Here is a 23,917-nt window from a genome sequence, read left to right as displayed (position 1 = left end):
ACAAGTGCCATTTCCAGTAGTGTCACTAGCCTCATTCTTGTACAGAACTATCAGTCAGCGTTCAGTTAGAGAAGCAGAACTACTAGGGTAGAGGTTTATACGGGATTTGACTTGACACTGTCGTGGGAGCTGGTTAACCATGGCTTTCTGAGGCTGTGACCTTTGTTTCTGATGTAGGAGCTTGAAGTCCAAGAGCAGGCAATAAAGAAGGGAAGATGGCTGTAAAGTGGGAGACCAGGAACAAGTAGAAATCGCAAGCACAGATTGAAGCCCTTGCCATTTTTATTACCTCGGAGTTTGATAATAGGACTCCTGGAAAAGCCTGGGTCCTTTTTCGCACATACCTTGTCCAAAGGTTAGAAAAACTTGAAGGGTGATCCAGGGAAAGGTTGGGAAGTTGCAGGCCCACCTTCCAACTGGTGAGCCACAGATGAGCAACAACATGTATGAGCTACTAAATAGTTGTTGCTTCACATCTACCCTCTAAAATTGCTCAAGAATTGAATGCTCACTCTTAACCAAAACATTCAGGGAAGAGAATTCTGGAAAGTAGTTCAGCCTAACCCACTTGACACATTGTGAACCACCACAGTAACTAGCCTATTAATAAATGTTAACCTGAATGAATAATACTTAAAGTAAAAATCTAGTCCCAAGAAGTCAATGAATTTCCAGTAAAACGGAGAGAGCAGGAAGGTGACAGGTCAGAAAAGAAAGGCTGAGCTGGCATTTGAAAGAGGAAGTTAGCCAAAAGAATGAGGAGTTGGGTCCAGAAAGAAGGAGCAGCATTTGTGATTGAAGAAGAAGAAGAAGAAGCTAATGTAGGAGAGTAACATTTTTAAAATTCAAGAAGTTACTCGAGTGAAATACAAATAGGAGTTATATTAGGGTCCTTAAATACTGTGCTTAGCAATTGGATTTTGTTCTGAGGACAGGGGAGCCAGTGAAAGGTTTTAAGCAGAGGAATGACAACTAGATTTTTGTTTCAGAAAAGGCACTATCAACAGTAGAGGACAGCTTGGAGAGAGGCAAAGCTAGCTCAGCTTCAGGTTCATTCTAGCCAAAAGACATTGGAGACCTTAACCAAAGGCCTTGTCGGTGAGGTTGGAAAGGAGGGAATTGAGAAACACTAAAGGCAACATTAGTGGGACTTGAGTGTGCAGAATATAGAAGAAGGGAACAATCAATGTGAGTCACAGCTTTCTTGCTTGAAAGGGAAGAGAACGGGAGGTACTGTTATTCACTGTGACTTCAAGAAAGAGAGTAAGTCTTGGAGCCATGAAAGACTATCACTGTTTCCGAAATGATCGAGAATTCTGCAAAAGAAGGAATAGCCAGTTACTGGAGGAAAATTGGGAGAGAGCAGTGTCAAAAATCAAGACTTTGGAGAGTTCCATGTCAGAAGAGCCACTTTTTCGGGGAGATTAAGAGGACTCAAAGTGCCCATTAGAGTTAATAGCTTGGAAGTCTCTGGCCCTTCTTAGAGTAGTTTTGTTTGAATAGCAGGGACAAAAGATAGATTACAGTGGTGGTAAAGGATTGAAAGGCAGTGAGGAAATAGACCTACACAAAATAATTTCCAGAACACTACTTACCCTCACTTGTATTGTCTACACACCTATTAGATACCTTAAAGACATTTCAAATGTAAGTTAAAAATAGATCTCTTAGTCTCCACCCCTAGCCTGCTCTTCACTAAGTCTTCTCCATCTCAGATAATGGTACCACCCAAGTTGGTCAGCCCAAAAAACTAGGAGTCAGCCTTAGTCCCTTTCACGTTTTTTTTTTTTTTAAGACTTTTAGAGAGAGAGCAAGCACAAGAGGGGTGGGGAGGCAGACTAAGCTGACTCCCCACTGAGCAGGGGGCCTGATGATGATGTGGGGCTCCTAGATCCCAGGACCCTGGGACCATGACCTGAGCTGAAGGCAGACACTTGATGGAATCACCCAGGCACCCCACCCTTTCACTTTTCTGTCTAATCCATTAGCAAGTCTTGTTTACCTCTACTCTCAAAACTGATTATAAATCTGTCCCCTCCTACTACTGCCTAATCCAAGCTGCCATGTTTCACTTGGGCTACTACATTCTCTGTTGTCACACTTGCACCCCTTTTATTATAAAATGTAAGTCGAATCCTGTCACTCCCCTGCATAAAACTTTGTAATGCCCCATTTAGAATAGACTCTAATCCTTACCATTATTCATAAGGTACTATATGATCTGGTCCCCAGCAATTTCTCTGACCTCATCTACCACTCTCCCTATTCATTCTGCTTTGGCCACCTGTCCTTTGCTGTTCCTCACACGTCTAAACTTTTCCAGTTTGCAGACTTTGCACAAATTCAGAGCTTCCCAGACAGGTTGCCACAGATGGCAAATATGCCAGGAGATACTACTCCTTAATATGTGGGGCAGCCAGGCTGATCCCCGGGCCAATGATTTCAGGCTGAGAACAGTTTCATCTGGGGCTCCTCATCAGGCCACTTGGTCTGAGCAGATTCTGAGAACAGGCTCCACAGTCCCCAGAACCAGAGAACCAGATGACTGATGTCCTGCACTCAGCGACACTGAAACATTGCCAAGAGAGAGTGCTCTGCCACCCGGACATAAACAATAGTGGCTGGTTGTAGAGCACATGCTGCTTCTGTTGGGCAAGGGGCCATGGATGTGCTGGAGGAATTTGTTTACCTGTGCCCAAGGAGTATGGTGTCAACCCAAAGTGAAGCCAGCCAACAGCCAGAAGAGATGATAAGCCGAGCAGGGGTCCTAGAGGCAAAACTCCAGACCCCAGCTCCAAATCTCTACCTTTAAATTATCAGAAATGGGGCGCCTGGGTGGCTCAGATGGTTAGGCGTCTGCCTTCGCCTCAGGTCATGATCCCAGAGTCCTGGGATTGAGTCCCGCATCGGGCTCCCTGCTCCTTGGGAGCCTGCTTCTCCCTCTGCCTCTCTCTCTCTCTCTCTGTCTCTCATGAATAAATAAATAAAATCTTTAAAAAATAATAATAATAAAAAATAAAAATAAATAAATTATCAGAAATGTATTTCTATGTGGTAGATGTGGTTTGGGACCTACCAACAGGCTGCGTGGTGATTGGCTGTGCAGTCTGCAGATTAGAGTATCATGATTGTTTTTTAAGTACATGATATGAAAAAGTCTAATTGAATTTGAAGTATTTTTGTATTAGCAAAAGAAATAGATTACAATGTCAATGAAAAAAGGGAAATGTTAGAGTCTTGTTATAAAAGTTTTATAGTGAGCATAAAAAAATTTATAATGATGATAATTACTAATCTGAAGACCATTCCAGTCAAGTCAGTCACCCTAAGTCAGTGGCTGTTCTTAACATCCTTCATGGTGAGATAACCAGAAATGTTTCCTGATGTGATTAAATATAAAGTAGACAGTATCACCTATGATGTAATCTAGCCAAAAATAATTAACTTGAATCTATCAAGGCTTAAGATGTAAATTCCAGTTTCCAGGAACTGCAGGAGATAGAGGAACAAGATAAATGACAGTAAAGGAAGTAATTAAGGATTATGTTTCTCCATGTATTAGGTGTTAAGTGTTTTCCATTAAAATTTTTTTATGTTCTCTGTTAAGGTCTGGTACCTCTTTTATATAACATTTATTCTAAAACTCTCTATTCTTTATTAGTATTAAAAAATGTACCTTAAAAAAAAATAAAAAAATAAAAAATGTACCTTAAATTTTGTTTGTTGTTAAGAAATAAAATTAAGATGTAGATTCCTGGAACTTTGTTATTGGGGTTAAAATGCAATTGAAATGCAAAATCTTGTAACATCTGCTTCCAGTAATGATAGACTAGGTAATTCAGACCAGCTGTCTGACTGAAGAAATTGTTAACATTTGGGTGAGATATAAAACATATCTTAAGAATACTAAAGCACCTTGAAGAGGTAATGAGAAATCATCAGGCCAAGAACTGAGAGACAGTGGAAATTCAGAGAGGTGAGTTTAGGACTTGGGCCCACTTACGCCCTGGGAGCATTTGCCAGCCTGAAAGAGATAGCTAAGAGACTAAGCTATTCTTTTGGTGACCTCACAGGACTAGAGGAGTGAAAGATGGAGTTCAGGACCCATTGAGGAGGGAGACCCAAGTAAACATCACCATTGCCTACCACCAACACACACAGACTCAGCTTTTGGTGCAGACTTAAAAAACCAGCCCTTCCATGGCCAGCGCCCTGCTGTGAGCGAACGACTCCATGAACACTCAGCCCTGAACTTGGATTAAGGTGATCCCAGATTGCTGGTGCCCCCAGGTCCCTGGCAAAAGCAATACAAGAAACCTGGTTTAGAGGAACAAAACATGATCCTCGTCTTTTCTTCTACAAACGATTTTCAAACCCAATTTTACAGTAAAAGATAATCAGATGATTAGGAGATAAGGATCTGTAAGCAAGAACTAAATAAGCCATAAACTAATTATGCTTACTGTATTAAAGCAGATAAAAGTCAAGTTTGAAAATGTTGACAAAAAAAACAGAAACAACATTTAAAAGAAAATTTGAAAAATACAAATTCTAGAACTGAAAAACTATATAGAAAAATTAGCTCAGTTGGCCACTTGTCAATAACAGATTAGACAAAGGTGAATGGAGCAATTATGAACTGGAAAGAAGGAAGAGAGAGACAAAGATGAAAAATACCAAAGGGAGAGTAGGAGACAGAGAAGATACAATAAGGTCTAATATGTAGTTGGAATTCCCAAAGAAAATGAGGCAGAGGCAATATTTAAAGAGCTCATGGCCAGAAGATCATGACACAAAATGGTCGATCTGTGGGGGGAAATTACCTAACTAGAATTCTATAGCAGTAAAAGTATCTTTTAAGAATGAAAGAGAAATAAAGATTTTGAGAGAACTAAAAATGAGTTATCAACCAGTGGCACTTCATTGAAAGACTAAAAGGTATTCTTAAGGAAAAGGGGGTGCCTAGGTGGGTCAGTTGGTTAAGCATCTGCCTTTGGCTCCAGTCATGATCCCCAGGTCCTGGGATCAAGACCCATGTCGGGCTTCCTGCTCAGCAGAGTCTGCTGCTCTCTATCTCTGTCCCTCTGCCCCTCACCACTGCTCATTCTCTCTCTCTCTCTCAAAATCTTTAAAAAAAAAAAAAAAGGAAAACGATCCCACAGAAAATGACAGAAACAGGGAAAAAGGAAGAAAAACATAGCTGTTAAATATGTGAGTAAACCTAAGTGAACATTGTAAGTGTAAATATAAACTAGTGAGATTTTAAAATATTTTTATGTAGAAGTAGACAAATTCATAATTATATCAGTGACTAAAGAATTAATAAGCAGGTTATAGAATTTGAACAAAACAAACTGTGCTTAAAAGATACATAGAACACTACTCCCAATAACCACAGGCTACATATTCTTCTCAAGTACCAATGAAATAGTATACAAGGGGCCCCTGGGGGTGCTCAGTCAGTTAAGCCTCTGACTCTTGGTTTTGGCTCAGGTCGTGACTTCAGGGCTGTGAGATCAAGCCCTGTGTAGGGCTCTGCGCTGAGCGCAGAATCGGCTTGAGATTCTCTATCCCTCTCCCTCTGCCCCTCCTCATGCTCTCTCTCTCACTCAAATAAATAAATCTTAAAAAAAAAAAGAGTGTACAAAAATTGACCATATAATGTTGCATAATGCATGCCTCAACAGATTTTAAAGGATTGAAATCATGCATAATATTTTTGCTGATCACAGAGCAATTGTGCTTAAAAGTTGTTAACAAAATGATAAGGAAATCCACATGTATTTTGAAATTAAGAAATGCATTTCTAAATAATCCATGCATCAAAGAGGAAATTAGAAAGTATTGTGAAATGAATGACAAAAAAAAAAAAAAATACAGAACCACAAGGAGTACAGAATCTGGCCCAAAACTTCCTGAAGTTGGGTTTGCGGTCGGAGATTCCTCAAAGAAAAGTTGTTTTGTTTTTCTCTTTATTCTCCTCTGCCCAGAGCCAAGATTGGAATAAGCCAGTGTGACAGGCAGAATTCTGCACTGCCCCACAGTGCTGCTGTCGTGTCACCCTCAGTAAAATCCCCTCCCCTGAGCGCAGATGGAATCTGTGACTTGCATCTAATGACTACAATATAGCAAAGGCGGTATGTTACAACTCCCTCCACTGGGTTACTTTGTGTGGCAAAGGTGATGAGAAGTCACTCCCACTGCTGCATTACACTGTATAAGACCATCCTAGCAGCCTGGCAAGACTCTCCTGCTGGCCTTAAAGAAGCGGACTGCCATGTTGTGAACTACCTATGAACAGGGCCATAGGCAGGGAATGGCAGGCAGCTTCTAGAACCTGACGGCAGGCGCCAGCAGACGGGCAGTAAAAAGCTGGGGCCCTCAGTCATACAGCTGAAAGGAAATGAATTCATGCAACAAATGGAGGTTGGAAGAGGATCTTCCCCCAGTCAAGCCTCTGATGAAACCAAGGTCCCAGCCAATACCTGCACTGCACCCTGGTGAGACCCTAAGCAGAGAACCCTGGTAAGCTGTACCCAAGCCTCTAACCCACAGACACTGAGAGATAGTAAATGTGTACTCTTTTAGAGCGCCTGGGTGGCTCAGTTGGTTAAGCGACTGCCTTCGGCTCAGGTCATGATCCCGGAGTCCCGGGATCGAGTCCCGCATCGGGCTCCCTGCTCAGCAGGGAGCCTGCTTCTCCCTCTGACCCTTCCCCCCCTTCTCCCTCTGACCCTTCCCCCCTCTCATGTGCTCTCTGTCTCTCTCATTCTCTCTGTCTCAAATAAATAAATAAATAAATAAATAAATAAATAAATAAATAAATAAATAAATAATAAAAATAAAGTAAATGTGTACTCTTTTAGGCCTGGAAATGTGTGATTGTTACGCTGCTGTCAAAAGCTAGTACAACAAGGATCCTTAACATTTCCACTGTGGCATGGCTTTTTTCCTAATCCACCCACTGTGGGTCTCCTTTCAGAGGGTCTGATGCAAATTCCCCCCTTTGTGCAGGCTTACGACTTGGTTTCCTGATCTCATGGACATGGCCTTTCGACCCTAGCTCTGGGTCAACAAAAATCAGCAGATATTCCCAGAGCAAAGACCAGCTCCAGGTCTCACTCAACATGCTTCCTTTCTACCTTTGAGGATTTCCAACATCCAGTTCAGCCACACATTTTTCAATTCTGGTGTTTAACATGTTTCATCCAGCGTTGGTTGGTGTTCTTTAACAAGAGGATCTCTTTAAAGATCCAGTCTATGTCCTGGGATTCGTGTTCATCATTCAACCCACTAAAGTCTTAGTCTCCACCACTGCCACACCCTAAGCTGCATTCGCAGAAGAGATCATGATCCCTTCATTCTAAATCCAGTCCACTCTTTGCAGTCCTCGTGTTACTGGGCCTCCCTCTTGGCAGCATCTGGTGCTATTGGCCACAGCTTTCCTTCCTTCCTTTCCTCCCTGGCTTCTAATACTGTGTGTTTGCTATCACTACTTCCTCTCAATTTCCTTAGCTGACAACTGTCTGTCTCCTTCCTAAATATTGGTGTTCCTCAGGGTTCTGTCTGATGAATTTTTATTCCCACTCTACAGACGACCTGGACAATCTTAGCCGTCCCCATGGCTTTTACTATCATGAGTATGCTGATGACTTCCTCATCTATATCTCAAATTGTATCAGGCAGGATAGGTTAGGTTAAGTGAGATAAGAAACTATCCCCAAATCTTCGTGTAACATGGAAAAGCTTATTTTTTGCTCATGGAGAATCCACCACAGGTCCAAGTGACCCTCCAGAGAAACTGTCCTCCATATGATGACACAGTGATCCAGCTTCAGAGCCTGCAACCTTACCTTTACACCACGAAATCTTCATGATCGCCCTGCAGGAGAAGGGGTCAGAAGAGGTCTTACTTCAGTGATTAAATGCTTCAACTCAAAGGGAATACATCACTTTCATTCATAGTCTGTTGGCCACAACGAGTCACATGGCACCACCCAAACACAGGTGAGGCTCTGGGCCAGAGGAGAGGAGAACTGGTTGTGGGCCAGAACTAGGACTGTCTACCACACAAATCTAGATCTCTTTCATGAGCCCCAGGCCTGTGTGCCCAGTTACCCTCGCCACATCTCTGCCTGAATGTTCCATGAGCACCCTGAAGTCAATGTGTTGAAGAATAAACACATTATTTGTCCAATCCTATACCCCTTTCTTCTATATCTGCACTATTAGTCAGTGACACAATGCAGAAATCTGGGAGCTACCCTGAGCTCCTCTCTCCCATACCTTCCTCTTACAAGTAATAAATGACTAGATTCATCACCTCTCTGCCCCATCTCTGCTTCCCCATGGCTATTGCCTCTGGTCAGAGCTCTGCAATGGTAAAGGACTTGTCACCCGCTGCCCGGCCCCTCCCCAGCCCTCCTATGTTCTGTTGCCTAAACCCAATGTGACCATGTTTCTCCTCTTCAGCCATCTCTCCATTCCCTCTAAGGTAAGATTTGTTTAGGGCCCTCCATTACCTGGTCTTGTCCTTCCTCTCCAGCCTTTCCTCTTCCATTCCCCATCTCCACCTGACCCTCATTCCCCGCTGCAGCAGCCATGGCAAAATACTTGCATTTCCTGGACTGTAACCAACATGACAAAGCATGCCTTTGCTCATGCAGTCCCTCTGCCTGGCATACACTTCCTTCCCCTGCCTGCCTAGAAAATGTGATTCATCTTTCAAGACACAACTCATACATCATCTCCTCTATGATGCTTCTTGTGACACTCAGTCTCCCTCCTTATTGTGTAAGCTCAGCCTTTTCTCTGTTGAATCCCACTCCATCCGGTGCAGATGTGAGCATTGCATCTACAACATTTCATTATGCTGTTTACTCCAGAATTTGGCAGTGCATGTGGTTCATAGTAGGTGCTCAGTTATTGCTGGATTAATTAATTAATTGCCACTCAAGTCTTGAGCTACTACTGTTTCCCTCTCTGGCTCTTCCTCCTTCAGCCCTTTGGTAACATCTTTGATCTTTTGCCCTTCTGCACTTCCTTGTTCCTGCTACCACTCTCCAAATATCACTCAAATTCACTTATGTATTGGGCTTGAAAAAAACAGAGAAGACACTAGAGAATCCCTTTTTGGAGAAATAACTAAAATCTAATCAAGTTGAAATAAAAAAGGCTACTAATGAGATACAATAAAAAAATGGAAGTTCTAACTGCTAGGATAAATGAGGCATAAGAGAGAATTAATGATATAGAAGACAAAATGATGGAGAATAAAGAAGCTGAGAAAAAGAGATAACTACTGGAGCACAAGGACAATTTGAGAGATAAGTGATACCATAAAGCAAAACAGTATTAGAGTAATTGAGATCCCAGAAGAAGAGGAAAGAGAGAAAGGGGCAGAAGATATATCTGAGCAAATTATAGCTGAGAACTTCCCCAATCTGGGGAAGGAAACAGGCATTCAAGTCCAGGAGGCACAGAGAACTGCCCCCCCCCCAAAAAAAAATAAAAAATAGGTCAATATCTCAACATGTAATAGTGAAGCTTGCAAATTTCAGAGACAGAAAAATCCTGAAAGCAGCTCAGGACAGGAGGTCTATAACCTACAAGGGTAGACACATTAGACTGGCAGCAGGCCAGAAAGGACAGGCATGATATACTCAGGGTGCTAAATGAGAAAAATTTGCAGCCAAGAATACTATATCCAGCAAGGCTGTCATTCAAAATAGAAGGAGAGATGAAAAGCTTCCAGGAAAAAGAGAAACTAAAAGAAATTGTGATCACTAAACCAGCCCTGCAAGAAATATTAAAGGGGCGATCCTTTAAGCAAAGAGAAAGCCCAAAGGTAACATCAACCAGAAAGGAACAGAGACAATATAGAGAAACAGTGACTGTACAGGTAATACAATGGCACTAAATTCATATCTTTCAGTAGTTACTCTGAATGTAAATGGGCTAAATGTCCCAGTCAAAAGACACAGGGTATCAGAATGGGTAAAAAAGCAAGACCCATCGATATGCTGTCTGCAAGAAACTCATTTTAGATCCAAAGACACCTCCAGATTGAAAGTGAGAGGGTGGAAAACCATTTGTCATACTAACGGACATTAAAAGAAAGCTGGGGTAGCAATCCTTCTATCAGACAAATTAGATTTTAAACCAAAAACTGTAATAAAAGATGAGGTAGGATACTATATCATAATTAAAGGGTCTATCCAACAAGAGATCTAACAATTGTAAATATTTATACCCCTAACATGGGGTATAAATGCCCCCACTCGTATAAAAGCCAGTTATATAAACCAATTAATAACAAAATTAAAGAAACACATTGATAATAATACAATAATAGTAGGGGACTTTAACACCCCACTCATGCAATGGACAGATCATCTAAGCAAAAGATCAACAAGGAAACAAGGGCTTTGAATGACACATTGGACCAGATGGACTTCACAGATATATTCAGAGCATTCCATCCTAAAGCAACAGAATACACATCCTTCTCGAGTGCACATGGAACATTCTCCAGAGTAGATCACATACCGGGTCACGAATCAGGTCTCAACTGATACCAAAATACTGGGATTATTCACTGCATATTTTCAGACCACAATGCTTTGAAACTTGAACTCATCACAAGAGGAAATTTGGAAAGAACTCAAACACATGAAGGTTAAAAAGCATCCTACTATAAAGAATGAATGGGTCAATCAGGAAATTAAAGAAGAATTAAAAAAATTCATGGAAACAAGTGAAAATGAAAACACAACTGTTCAAAACCTTTGGGATGCAGCAAAGGCAGTCCTAAGAGGGAAGTATTAGCAATACAAGCCTTTCTCAAGAAACAAGAAAGGTCTGGAGCTGGAGAAAGAACAGCAAGTAAAGCCTAAACCAAGCAGGAGAAGAGAATTAATAAAGATTAGAGCAGAAATCAATGAAATAGAAACCAAAAGAACAGTAGAACAAATCAATGAAACTAGGAGCTGGTTCTTTGAAAGAATAAGATCGATAAACCACTGGTCACTTATCAAAAAGAAAAGAGAAAGGACCCAAATAAATAAAATCATGAATGAAAGAAGAAAGATCACAACCAATACCAAAGAAATACAAACAATTATAATATATTATAAGTAACTATATGCCAACAAATTAGGCAATCTGGAAGAAATGGATGCATTCCTACAGACATATAAACTACCAAAACTGAAACAGGAAGAAATAGAAAACCTGATAAGAAGAAGAAATAGAAGAAATAGAAAACCCATAACCAGCAAGGAAATTGAAGCTGTAATAAAGAAAATCTCCCAACAAACAAGAGTCCAGGGCCAGATGGCCCCCCAGGGGAATTCTACCAAACATTTAAAGAAGAATTAACACCTATTCTACTGAAGCTGTTTCAAAAAATAGAAATGGAAGGAAAACTTCCAAACTCGTTCTATGAGGCCAGCATTACCTTGGTCCCAAAACTAAAGACCCCACCAAAAAAGAGAATTATAAACCAATATCACTTATGAACAGGGATGCCAAAATTCTCACCAAGATACTAGCCAAGAGGATCTGACAGTACATTAAAAGGATTATTCACCACGACCAAGTGGGATTTATTCCTGGGCTGCAAGGGTGGTTCAACATTCACAAATCAATCAATGTGCTTGATCACATTAATAAAAGAAAAGACAACATGATACATAACATTAATAGAAGAGACAAGAACCATATGATTCTCTTAATTGACGCAGAGAAAGCATTTGACAAAATACAGCATCCTTTCTTGATTAAAATTCTCCACAGCATAGGGATAGAGGAACATACCTCAATATCATAAAAGCCATCTATGAAAAGCCCACGGCGAATATCATTCTCAATGGGGAAAAACTGAGAGCTTTCCCCCTAAGGTCAGGAACACAACAGGGATGTCCTCTCTCACCACTGTTATTCAACATAGTACTAGAAGTCCTAGCCTCAGCAATCAGACAACAAAAAGAAATCAAATCAGCATCCAAATCAGCAAAGAAGAAGTCGCACTCTCACTCTTCACAGATGACATGATATTCTATGTGGAAAACCCAAAAGACTCCACCACAAAATTGCAAGAACTCATATAGGAATTCAGCAAAATGGCAGGACATAAAATCAATGCACAGAAATCAGTTGCATTTCTATACACAAACAATGAGACAGAAGAAAGAGAAATTAAGGAGTTGATCCCATTTACAAGTGCACCCCAAACTGTAAGATACCTAGGAATAAACCTAACCAAAGAGGCAAAGGGTCTTTACTCAGAAAACTATAGAACACTCATGAAAGAAATTGAGGAAGACACGAAGAAATGGAAAAACGTTCCATACTCATGGATAGGAAGGACAAATATTGTTAAAATGTCTATGCTACCTAGAGCAATCTACACATTCAATGCAATCCCTATCAAAATACCATCAACTATTTTCACAGAACTGGAACAAATAATCCTAAAATTTGTATGGAACCAGAAAAGACCCTGAATGGCCAAAGGAATGTTGTAAAAGAAAACCAAAACTGGTGGCATCACAATTCCAGACTTCAAGCTCTATTACAAAGCTATAATCATCAAGACAGTATGGTACTGGCACAAAAACAGACACACAGATCAATGGAACAGAATAAAGAACCCAGAAATGGACCCTCAACTCTATGGTCAACTAATCTTCGACAAAGCAGGAAAGAATGTCCAATGGAAAAAAGACAGTCTCTTCAACAATTGGTGTTGGGAAAATGTGACAGCCACATGCAGAAGAATGAAACTGGACCATTTCCTTACACCGTACACAAAAATAGACTCAAAATGGATGAAAGACCTAAATGTGAGACAGGCATCCATCAAAATCCTAAAGGAGAACACAGGCAGCAACCTCTTTGACCTCAGTCGCAGCAACTTCTTGCTAGACACATTGCCAAAGGCAAGGGAAACAAAGGCAAAAATAACTATTGGGACTTCATCAAGATAAAAAGCTTTTGCACAGCAAAGGAAACAGTCAACAAAACCAAAAGACAACTGACAGAATGGGAGAAGATATTTGCAAATGACAGATAAAGGGCTAGTATCCAAAATCTATAAAGAACTCATCAAACTCAACACCCAAAGAACAAATAATCCAATCAAGAAATGGGCAGAAGACATGAACAGACATTTCTCCAAGGAAGACATCCAAATGGCCAACAGACACATGAAAAAATGCTCAACATCACTCAGCATCAGGGAAATACAAATCAAAACCTCAATGAGATACCATCTCACACCAGAATGGCTAAAATTAACAAGTGAGGAAACAGCAGACGTTGTTGAGGATGCGGAGAAAGGGGAACCCTCTTATACTGTTGGTAGGAATGCAATCTGGTGCAGCAACTCTGGAAAACAGTATGGAGGTTCCTCAAGAAGTTAAAAATAGAGGTACCCTATGACCCAGTAATTGCACTACTAGGGATTTACCCCAAAGATACAAATGTCGTGGTCTGAAGGGGCATCTGCATCCCAGTGTTTATAGCAGCAATGTCCACAATAGCCAAACTATGGAAAGAGCCCAAATGTCCATCGACAGATGAATGGATAAAGAAGATGTGGCATATATATATAACAATGGAATACTACTCAGCCATCAAAAAAAATGGAATCTTGCCATTTGCAATGATGTGGATGGAACTAGAGGGTATTACGCTAAGCAAAATAAGCCAATCAGAGAAAGACAATTATCATATGATCTCACTGATATGTGGAATTTAAGAAACAAAGTAGAGGATCATAGATAAAAAATAAAACGAGACTAAATCAGAGAGGATACAACCATAAGAGACTTAATCATAGGAAAAAAACTGAGGGTTGCTGGAGGGGAGGAGGGTGGAGGGATGGGGTAACTGGGTGATGGACAGTAAGGAGGACACATGATGTAATGAGCACTGGGTATTAAATAAGACTGATGAATCACTGAACTCTACCTCTGAAACTAATAATACACTATATGTTAATTAATTGAATTTAATAAAAAAATTTAAATTTAAAAAAAAGTGCTCCACTCTTTTTTTTTAAAGATTTTAATTATTTGAGAGAAAGAATGAGAGAGCATGAGAGAGGGGAGGGGCAGAGGGAGAAGCAGACTCCCTGTTGAGCAGGAAGCCCGACACAGGACTCGATCCTGGGACTCCAGGATCATGACCTGAGCCAAAGGCAGTCGCTTAACCAGCTGAGCCACCCAGGCGCCCCAAAAATGCTCCACTCTTGAACCACACTGATCTTCGGGAAAAACATCCCCTGAATCACAGCAACCAGTCCCAGGCCTGGGGCACTCCCTCTGTGGTTCCTTTCTGCCCCCTCCATCCAAACCCCATCCATGCCCCAGACCCCCAGCTCTGGGTCCACCTGTATGCAGCCTTGCCCAATTTCACCAGCTCTGCCGGCTCTGCCAGTTCTTCCTTTTCCCTTGTCTGTGAGTTGCTATGCCCTCTGCGTGAAACTGTCTTCTGGGGCTCCCTGCCTGACCAGCTCTTTCCCATCCTCTGGTTCTCAGTGTCTGCTCCTTGGACAGACCATCCCCACTCATCCATTTCATCTAAAGACCTTCTGCCATCATTTAATCTAGTCTAGCATGGCACTCTGCTTGTGTCCTTCATGGCCATTAACACAGTCTGTAACGTCTGCTGTTTTCGTGTTTATGATTTCTCTTCTCAATTAGACAATAGGCCCCATGAGAAAATTTTCTGGCTTGTTCTCTGAAATATCCACAGCACCTAGTTCACAGTTTATTTAGCAAGTATATGTATTGTTTTAAGTATCTTTTTTCAAATTATAGACTGTTTCTTGTTTTCAAATACTACACCAAAAAGAAAAAAATAGCACGCATTTCTTGATTAAGAGATCCAGAGATAGTGATTCTAAATTAAAGGTGTTTTTTTCTCTATTTCAATCGTTTCTTTGAGCTACTGAGAGGATAATCTGATGAGGACTATCCAGTCTGTTCCTTTGATAACTTCGGCCTCATAAGCATAAGAATTCTTGCTTTATTTTCCATGAGCTCCATAAATTGAGGACATTCTTTTGTAAAAAGAATAATAATTTCAGGGATTATTTTCTTTTGTCACACTTCTTGAATCCTTAAATATCAGATTTCATTCTCAAGGTACTGTTTTCTTATAGGGCGTACCTATAAGAAACACAATAGAGTAACCAGGACCTCTATAGTGTTCTTAGAAATTACTGTGGTCCAAATTTCTTAAATATCTGTGACTACATGATAATGAATCTTTCACAAATTCTATTTTGGTTAATATTTCTAAATCCATATGTTTATTTTTCTAAATTCATCCTCTATTTTTCACTACTTCTCTTTTTTTTTTTTTTAAAGATTTTATTTATTTATTTGAGAGAGAGAGAATGAGAGACAGAGAGCATGAGAGGGAAGAGGGCAGAGGGAGACGCAGACTCCCTGCTGAGCAGGGAGCCCGATGCGGGACTCGATCCCGGGACTCCAGGATCATGACCTGAGCCGAAGGCAGTCGCTTAACCAACTGAGCCACCCAGGCGCCCACTACTTCTCTTAAGATGCAGAATATTAACATTATTTTATGGATAAATATTTATAAAGAAATGACTCGCCTTCCCTCTGAAGGGATCTCCATAACTCTTTCTTTTTTTTTAAGATTTTATGTATTTATTTTGAGAGAGAGAGAGAGCCTGAGCGTGATTGGGGAGGAGGGTCAGAGGGAGAGGGAGAGAGAATCTCCAGCAGACTCCTCGCTGAGCGCAGAGCCCCATACAGGCTCAATCTCATGACTTGAGTCAAAACCAAGAGTCGGACGCTTAACTGAGCCATTCAGGCGCCCCCAGGGATCTATATAACTCCCAACACTCTTCATGTCTGCCCAGCTAGTAACCTCATGCTTGACACTGCTCTTTGTCCCTCCTTATCAGCCTCATCTTTCTGGCTAGAACAAGTGAGATTTGAAGATGATTGATGACAATGATGAAGGCATATTGCTGGGAACTCCACCTTATCTCGCATGGTGGTTAAATACTTAATAAATACTTAATTAGAAATAAACTTGTCTTAACCCCCTATGTTCAGTGTTCCTGTGTCAAAAGATACAAAAGAAGCTGTTCATGGGATTAAAAAATATATGCTGTTATAAAAAATAATTTATATATATATATATATAAAAAATGTTGGCCTCAAAGAGAAATCTGACCTCAAGTTTGAAACACACAGCTTGATAGGGTAGTAGCAGTAAACCACTATTTCGTCATCTCTGAAAAGTAGGCGTAGTCACAGAGCAAGTGAAAAGTTCAGTCCTAGACAAGTGGCGTCTTATGACCAGACTTTGTCTTAGAAGGTAAATGCATTTACCCCATGCTTTTAATCTAGATGAAATAATCATTCACCCAAAGAAAATGTCATCTAATTTTTAGTGGTTTCTATCATTTTTTTTTTCTGTTTAACTTTATTTGGTGGGGGAAGGGTTGTATTTGAGTGGCTGCACGTAGCTGGTGGATTTTACGGCAATCGGTAAGAGTCTCCCAGGACCGGACAAAACGTGAGAAAGTATATATAGTGCTGTTTCTATCTTGATTTATGCTCTGTCAAATGTTTGGGGTGTTGTTTTCAAACAGAAATGTGTTTCCTGCTTTTCTTGGCCTGGATCTGTAAGAATTTATTTCCCTGCTGCAATGTGCGACGGTTTTGTCTTTCAGAATGGGGTGGCCCCAGAATTTTTGAAGGTGTTTCTAGTAGCATTTTTCTGTGGGATGGTTGTAAATTCAGAGCCACTGATGTGAAGGTTAAGATTTTACAGAAGCCTACGATCATCTCATCTCCCACGTCCCCAGTGGCGAAGTCCAATATAAATTCATAGGATAAGACCATGCTCTTTTTAGGGCAAACTTATATTTCGATATTTAAAAAATACTCTATATTTTATGGTGCTCTGCAAAGAGCACTGTTGACTTTTAAATTAGAAAAGGAGCAAAAATGCTAGAAAAATTGTTACCACTGATGATTCTGCTGTGGATGGTGGGCTTCCTGGTCTCATGTCTCAGAATTCTCACCAGATTTCCCTGTCAGCACTTTATCCTAGATTATGTTATTTGGTCGATTCTAAAGACTTATTATTGTTGCTATTGTAAGTGGCACATGGCGATGAGGTATCCTTCTCCTGACCCTCCCCATGTCCAAGGACTGGAAATTGATTCACTTTTGAAAGCTGAATAAATAAACACAAATAATAGATGGCATTTATTGTCTAAATAAATTACCTTAAAATACAGCAGGTATAAGCAGAGCCAAAAATTCTTATCATGGGTGTGCCTAAATATGAAGCAAAACTGTGGTTTCCTAACATGGTTTTATTCTTTAAATAAAAGTGGAGACCATTTTTATCAACAACGAAACTGGTTAAGCAAGCTATCGTTCATGGCTATAACAGAAATACTTTTCACCACTAAAAATGCTTATAGAAAGTTTTGAGTGGCATGGGAGAGATGTTTATGATTTGAAAAAAAACTTAGTAAAAACAACAAAAAAGGAGATATGAAGTCTCAACTAGCTTTTAGGAAATTCATGGAAGTATAACTAAAAAGAAATACACTAAAATATTAATAATCGTTAGTAGGATTTCGGTGATTTTACTCTGCTGCTTTTAGGTACCTTATACTTTTTAGTACAAATAAATAAAAGGGAAAATACAGAAAAGTTAACATAAGAAGTAGAACCATAGCCTAGATAAGGACACTGACATACTTGAAAAGACAAGTATGTGAACAGAATAAAAGTTCTGATACAGCCTAGAGGAAGGACCTTCACAAGAAAGTGGGTCAAAGGTTACCCAGCACTGCCAGGGAGGAGTGAGGCAAATACTTTAGATCTCTATGATGTTCAATATTAAAATCATCCATTCATCTTCTCCCATACTTAGTTCAATTCAATGCCAAGCAAACTGTGGTTTTAACTGGCTTTCTCACGTGTTCTGATAGAACATGCTGGTGACATCAACATGTTCCTTATGTCATTTCAGTTTATACATCAGTCTCCTGTGAGTTAGTTGGTGTGAGTCAGTTCTGGACCAATCAGTCAATTCTTGGTGCCCTGCTAAGATCAGATTTGTGGACCTGCAAAGCTGAGGACTGGTTGCTGAGGTGTAGTAACCACACCATGTAAAGTCCATGACCACTGTCCTCACTAGAACACCCACCATGACTAGCCTCTCTCTCATCGATACTGCTCTGGTATTAAAATTACAGTCTCAGAGTTTGCCCCTCTGCTACCTTTCCTTTCTAGGCTTTCAAAGAGGAACATTTTTTATTCTCGGGAAGACAGCATGGGAGGACAGCATTCCAAACCTGAACCCAACAATGGTAAGTCCAGGACAGAAACCATTACCTGCCTCATTACTGAGTTGACACGGCCTGGATTAACCAGTAACTGTACTAAAGAGCTGCATGGGACAACATTTCTGAAGTTAGAAGAATCAAATTTTATCCGATGCCAGGAAGAGTGACAAGGGGAACCAGGGAGAACAATCTATCCTCCCAAGTTGAGTAAACGGTGTCTGTGTGCTCAGTACGAGACCAGCTGGGTAGCTTAGGACAATGCAGTTCACTTCCCTTACTGGCCCCCTGTTTATGGCACCAGCCTTGGGAGAGCTCACTATGACTGCCTTTGGCTAGTCACTGTTAGAAGCTGCCCTGCAAACAAAGGAACAAACTAAAAAAGGCAGCAGTTTCCAAGGTCAAGTTCCCCAAAACTTTGGGAAATGCTAGTTCTGGGTTTTGCTTTTGGTTCTCCATTCCCTGGCCTTGACATTGTCTGCTTCTGTCCAAGGAAGCTCATCTCCCCGGGGTCCATTAAATCTTGGAGGGAGAGACAGGAGATGTGTTTGTTTGTCAAAGGGGCACATGGAGCGGCAGAAACACAAGGCTCCTCTTCCACGTGGGTAGCTGATTGTTTTCTCAGTTCTAACTCTAGTTTTCAAGTTAAAGGATCCAGGATGCGAAACATCATCCTCTCCTTTTGCAGGGTGGGGCCCTCCATCGTTTACCTTCCCTGGCTCCTTGGACAGGGTGGGGCACCTGGGGACATCTGAGCTGAAGACCCAGGAGCCATGGCAGAGACACTAAGCCCCTTTGTGCTCTCTCATCTCCCGCAGACAGACAAAGTGCCAGCACAGCGGCCCCGACAATTGCCTCTGCCCCCCGCTTCCTGGAACACACCAAGTAAGCCAGCACTCTCCCGCCTATTAATTCACCTTGTACCACATGGCAGTGGATTTTGTGCTGACAGCCTCGTCTGATGAGAGTTGGGAGGCAGGTCTGGGGAAAAGGGACGAGAAACAGTTGAAGAACTGAATCGGTTTTTTATATTTAGAGTGTGGGTCTTAACCCAGAGTGCCCCAGGGAGGGGAGATCCCTCGAGAGATTCATGAATCCCCTCAGCTCATTGAAAAACTGTGTGGATGGGCTTATGAAGATTTCTGAGGGGCACAGGAGCCCACAGTTTGCATTGAGGCCTCAAACAGTTCTGGAACCCCAAAGCAGAAAGTTGAAAAGCTGTGGATAAGAGTAAAAGTCACCGAACCAGCATGAAAGCTATTTCAGGGATTCACCCGCGGGCGGGAACGGTGACTCTCTGGCCTTCGGCAGAGGCCTTCAGAAAGCCCAGAGGGTCATCTGCTCCCTTTCTTTGCCAAAACAGCATACAGCATTTGGTCTTAGCCTTTTTCGCGGGGGTCCTACTGACGCTGCTGCTGCTGGTCCTTATCTTCCTCATCAGAAAGAGCTACAGGAAATGTAAGTGGTCCCCGAGAGCTGGGACAGCTCTTCTGGCTCTGACACTGAGAACAGCTGGGGGGGAGTAAAAGCCTGGTCCCTTACCTTGTCTGCAGACTGAGGACCTGAATCCCTTTGCTTCTCTCCCTGCCCCCCCCCCGCCCCTCCACTTTTGCCATCTCCAACACCCACCCCTGCACCCCAGCCTGCAGAGAGAGGCTTCCCATTCCTCCAGGCCCCACTGGTGAGACTTATCCCTCTCTTTCCTGGCATCTGTGGCAGGTCACTCCAGTCCCTGGGCCCTGAATCCTCCCTTAGACCCTCACTCCAGCCGAGATCCTCCAGCCAAGGTAAGATGACCACACTGCTTCTGGGACACTGGGCACGTGCATCTTCTGACCTCTTTGATCCTCTGTGACCCCAGCCTCTGAGTGGCTTCTAAAGAGACACCTTCCTCCAAATTGAACTCACTTATTCCTCCTTCTTCCTCTGCAGCTTTCATCCCCGGAGGAAGCACTTACCTATGCGAGCGTAGCTTTCAAAATCTCAGAAGAAAAGAGTGATCCCCTGACCAAGAAACATTCTGCACCCTTGAACCCAGTTGTATATGCTCCAATCAAAGTGACAGACTCTCCCTGCCTTTCCAATGAGGCTTGATGCCAGTCCCTCTTATTCTCGGTTCCATCTTTATATATCACTTACCCTTAGGACAAATTCTGGACCACAGCATGGCCAAACTAGAGTTGGAGCTGTTTGGGTGGGATCTGGAAATGTTAGCCAGCAATTGTGAAGACCGAGGGGGAGTCCTTCTCTTGGCCTGAGAAGAGACTGCCTGCCCTCCTGCTTGGACGGACAGCCTGCTAGCCCTTTGAGGGCTGAGACAGCCTCCCTGGTCCCCTTCCAAAGTGTGTGGTACAGAGCCCAGCACACAGAGTGTTCAGTCAGTGCCACTGACCAACTTGGGAGAAGTCAGCCAAATGGGCAAGTTAGCAAGATTTACAAATAAAAGCAACCCCTCTTACAATGCTGGCTCCTCCCGCATCATTTACTTGTCTGGTCCTGTCACGCCCAGAGATCCAGAACTCCCCACAGCCAGAAGCCTAACAGAGGTGATGGTACTCCAGAACAAGCTCAGGATTGATCGGGGCCCAAGTTGCAAGCTTGGCACCAACTAGCTGCGGTCTTTTGGTAAGTGTAACTGCTTCCTCATGAAAACAGAACTAATAACATTTACCCCTTAGTGTGAGAATAAGTGAGATGTCATCTCCTGAGGTACTTTGTACATCCCAAGAGTTTTATACAAATGTAAGATCCCTCTCGTATAAAGCGCTATTCAAATGTAGAGTCCACCTCTTTGCTATAGCGTAAAAGATACGCAAAGCGATGTTATATGGGAGCTAAAAATTTAAATGTTAACCCCCTCCAAATCCTAATGGATGATCCCACAGACAGTCCCAGTAAAAATACCAATAAGATTTTCTCTTTTTTTTTTAAGATTTTATTTATTTGAGAGCGAGAGAAAGCACTAGCAGGGGGAGGGGCAGAGGGAGAAGCAGACTGCCTGCTGAGCAGAGCCCAATGCAGGGCTCCATCCCAAGACCCCAAGATCATGACCTGAGCCAAAGGCAGACGCTTAAGAGACTGAGCCACCCAGGCGCCCCCCAATAAGATTATTTTTCCTTCAGTAAGGTTACTCTAAAGTCCCTGGTAGACAATAAACCAGAAAGCAAATCCAGGAAAATGTATAAAAAGAAGCAAAATAATATAGGAAGGCTAGCCCTAACCACTAACTAAAAGTACTGTTTTATCAAGCATGACTCATTAAAATGTTTTCATGGTTCATGAGTAAACAAATGGGATAGAATAAGAAGACTAGATACAGATATACATGAGGAAATTGAGAGTATGAGGAAGATGGCATATCTAGTCATTTGGGGGAAATTGGTTTATCCATAAAAGGTGTTTCGATGGTAGGCAGCCATGTGGATGAAAATAAGATCAGATCCACATCTCCCTCCTTAAATCAAAATAAATTCTAGATGCATCAAAAATTTAACTGTAAAAAGTAAAAGCATTAGGAGAGTATATGGGAGAACTTTAAAAATAGAGTGGTCCCCACCTCGGATGTATGACCCAAAGCCAATAAGCCAGAAAAGGTTGATTAACTGGACTTACAAAATACCGTTCAAAATGCCAAGCCTGGAAAATATTTGCAAAGCATCTCATAGCCAAAGGGGTAATTTTCTTAATATACTCAGAGCTCCTATAAGTCAGTAGGGAAAAAAATCAGCAACTCAGTAGAAAAAAAAAAAAAGGGGGGGGGGACAAAGGATGAGTCTGGGTTAGTCACAGAAAAGGAAATATAAGTGGCTTTTCAAAATATGAGGAGATACTCAAGTTTACTCATAATAAGAGAAATAGTAATTAAGACTCCAATTAGATGTTTTCCATCAATGAGATTAGCAAATTTCAGAAAGTTTGCTAACAAACCACTTGGGCAGGACTGCGGGGAACCAAGATGCACATACAACTGCAAGGCAGGCAATTTGGCAAAAGCTAACCATGTTTTAAATCCTATAGCTACAAATACATCCTGTGGAAAATCACCTGTGTAGTTTAAATTGTAGCATTCACCAAACTGCCTAAAACTTAGTGAGGCTTGTCATAGTCCAAGTATACTCCATGTGCTTGGCATGTGTTCATGGAAGGCTCACAAAACACTAGCAGGTTACAATTATTATTATTCTCATTTTAGAAGAGAAAGGGAGACACAGAGGGGCTGAGTAACATGCCCGAGTTCTCACTGTTAGTAAGTAGGGGTGCTGGGGCTCGGCTCCAGAGTTTGCCCGTTTTTCCACTATGTTCAACTCTGAAACAGTGAAAGAGCAAGAAAGCCCTCAGTGTCTATCCAGAGGGGACTAGCTAATGGAGTCTATGTTCTAGGAAGAAAAGAATCTCTAAGTTATGTTAAACGTAAGGTGCAAGCTGCTGAACAGAATTCTGACTGCTCTGCTCATGTCCAGGAGAGAATGTGTGTGTGCGTGCGTGTGCATGTCCACCTATATTTGTACATATTTAGTCTCTGAAAGGAAACACCGTCATCTGCTCTCAGTGAGTGCCCCTGGGCAGGGGATCTTGATAGCGGAGGGACTGAGGGGCAGGGAGGAGAGGAGGTATTTTCCCTTAAAAGCCCTTTTGTAACTTTTGAAGTTCTTCACTTCCCATGTTGAGGATCTTCAGGGGACCTGATACCTGGTGCTCCCATCCCCACCTGAATTCTGAACCGGCTGAGAAATAAGAGGACTCGGCAGATAGAGAACAAAGTACCATATTTATCACACAGCAGGCACTGGAGAACATAGCGTGTATGTGGCTGCAGGGAACAGGCAATCTCCTCCCCTCCCCACATCCAAATCGTGGCTCAGCTGCACCCCGGGGCGGGGGGCGGGTTGCAAAAGAGATCATGTGTACTTTGAAAGCTGCACACACAAGGTTAAAAAAGGAAGAAGGACGGCAGAGCAGGTTCACCCAGAGTCTGACCCATGGACTCACATCAGACGGGTCACTCCTCCGAAGGGGCATCCCTGAGGAGTGTTACCTTCATGGGGCTCAGTCTATAGCGAAGGGAGCGGGAGTGGGAGAAAAGCAGCCTCCACAAATCTCTTTTAACAAGTGTATCAGGTAGTATGTTTAAAAACTGAGGTAGGGAGGGGTGCCTGGGTGGCTCAGTTGGTTAAGCGACTGCCTTCGGCTCAGGTCATGATCCTGGAGTCCCTGGATCGAGTCCCTGGATCGAGTCCTGCATCGGGCTCCCTGCTCGGCAGGGAGCCTGCTTCTCCCTCTGACCCTCCCCCCTCTCATGTGCTCTCTCTCTCTCTCTCATTCTGTCTCAAATAAATAAATAAAATCTTTAAAAAAAAAAAAAAACTGAGGTAGGGAAATTCAAGTTCAAAGAGATCAAATAAATGTAGCCACTGTCTCCCAGCGAGTAGGGGGCAGAGCAACACTTCCATCCAGTCCTTTGACTTCCGATCCCCTGCCTCTCACCTGCACACCAAGCTGCCCCACCCAGAGCAGGCCGAGTGGGCAGAGAACTTGCAAGGGAAAGTCAGGGGACCTGATCGAGAG

At 42.2% G+C, this 23,917-nt stretch overlaps 1 protein-coding gene across 2 annotated transcripts; it reads left to right on the top strand.

The window, feature by feature from the left end:
* Positions 1–16,277: 16,277 nt before the first annotated feature.
* On the top strand, positions 16,278–20,813 carry CUNH1orf162 (chromosome unknown C1orf162 homolog). 2 transcript variants are annotated; one of them, XM_035020115.1, is made up of 6 exons: positions 16,278–16,362; positions 18,303–18,379; positions 19,171–19,237; positions 19,716–19,810; positions 20,072–20,139; positions 20,285–20,813. In XM_035020115.1, exons 1-6 carry the CDS (start codon positions 16,340–16,342, stop codon positions 20,444–20,446), a joined length of 492 nt encoding a protein of 163 aa, XP_034876006.1. In that variant the 5' UTR covers positions 16,278–16,339; the 3' UTR covers positions 20,447–20,813. The 2 variants fall into 2 exon arrangements, with proteins under 2 accessions (XP_034876006.1, XP_034876007.1); XM_035020116.1 differs by lacking the exon at positions 16,278–16,362 and adding an exon at positions 16,404–16,535.
* Positions 20,814–23,917: the final 3,104 nt, after the last annotated feature.

Source organism: Mirounga leonina, unplaced genomic scaffold (assembly GCF_011800145.1).
Source record: "Mirounga leonina isolate KUSES-001 unplaced genomic scaffold, KU_Mleo_1.0 Mir_173, whole genome shotgun sequence".
Classification (NCBI taxonomy): domain Eukaryota; kingdom Metazoa; phylum Chordata; class Mammalia; order Carnivora; family Phocidae; genus Mirounga; species Mirounga leonina.
This window is presented reverse-complemented; position numbering and strand designations above follow the sequence as displayed.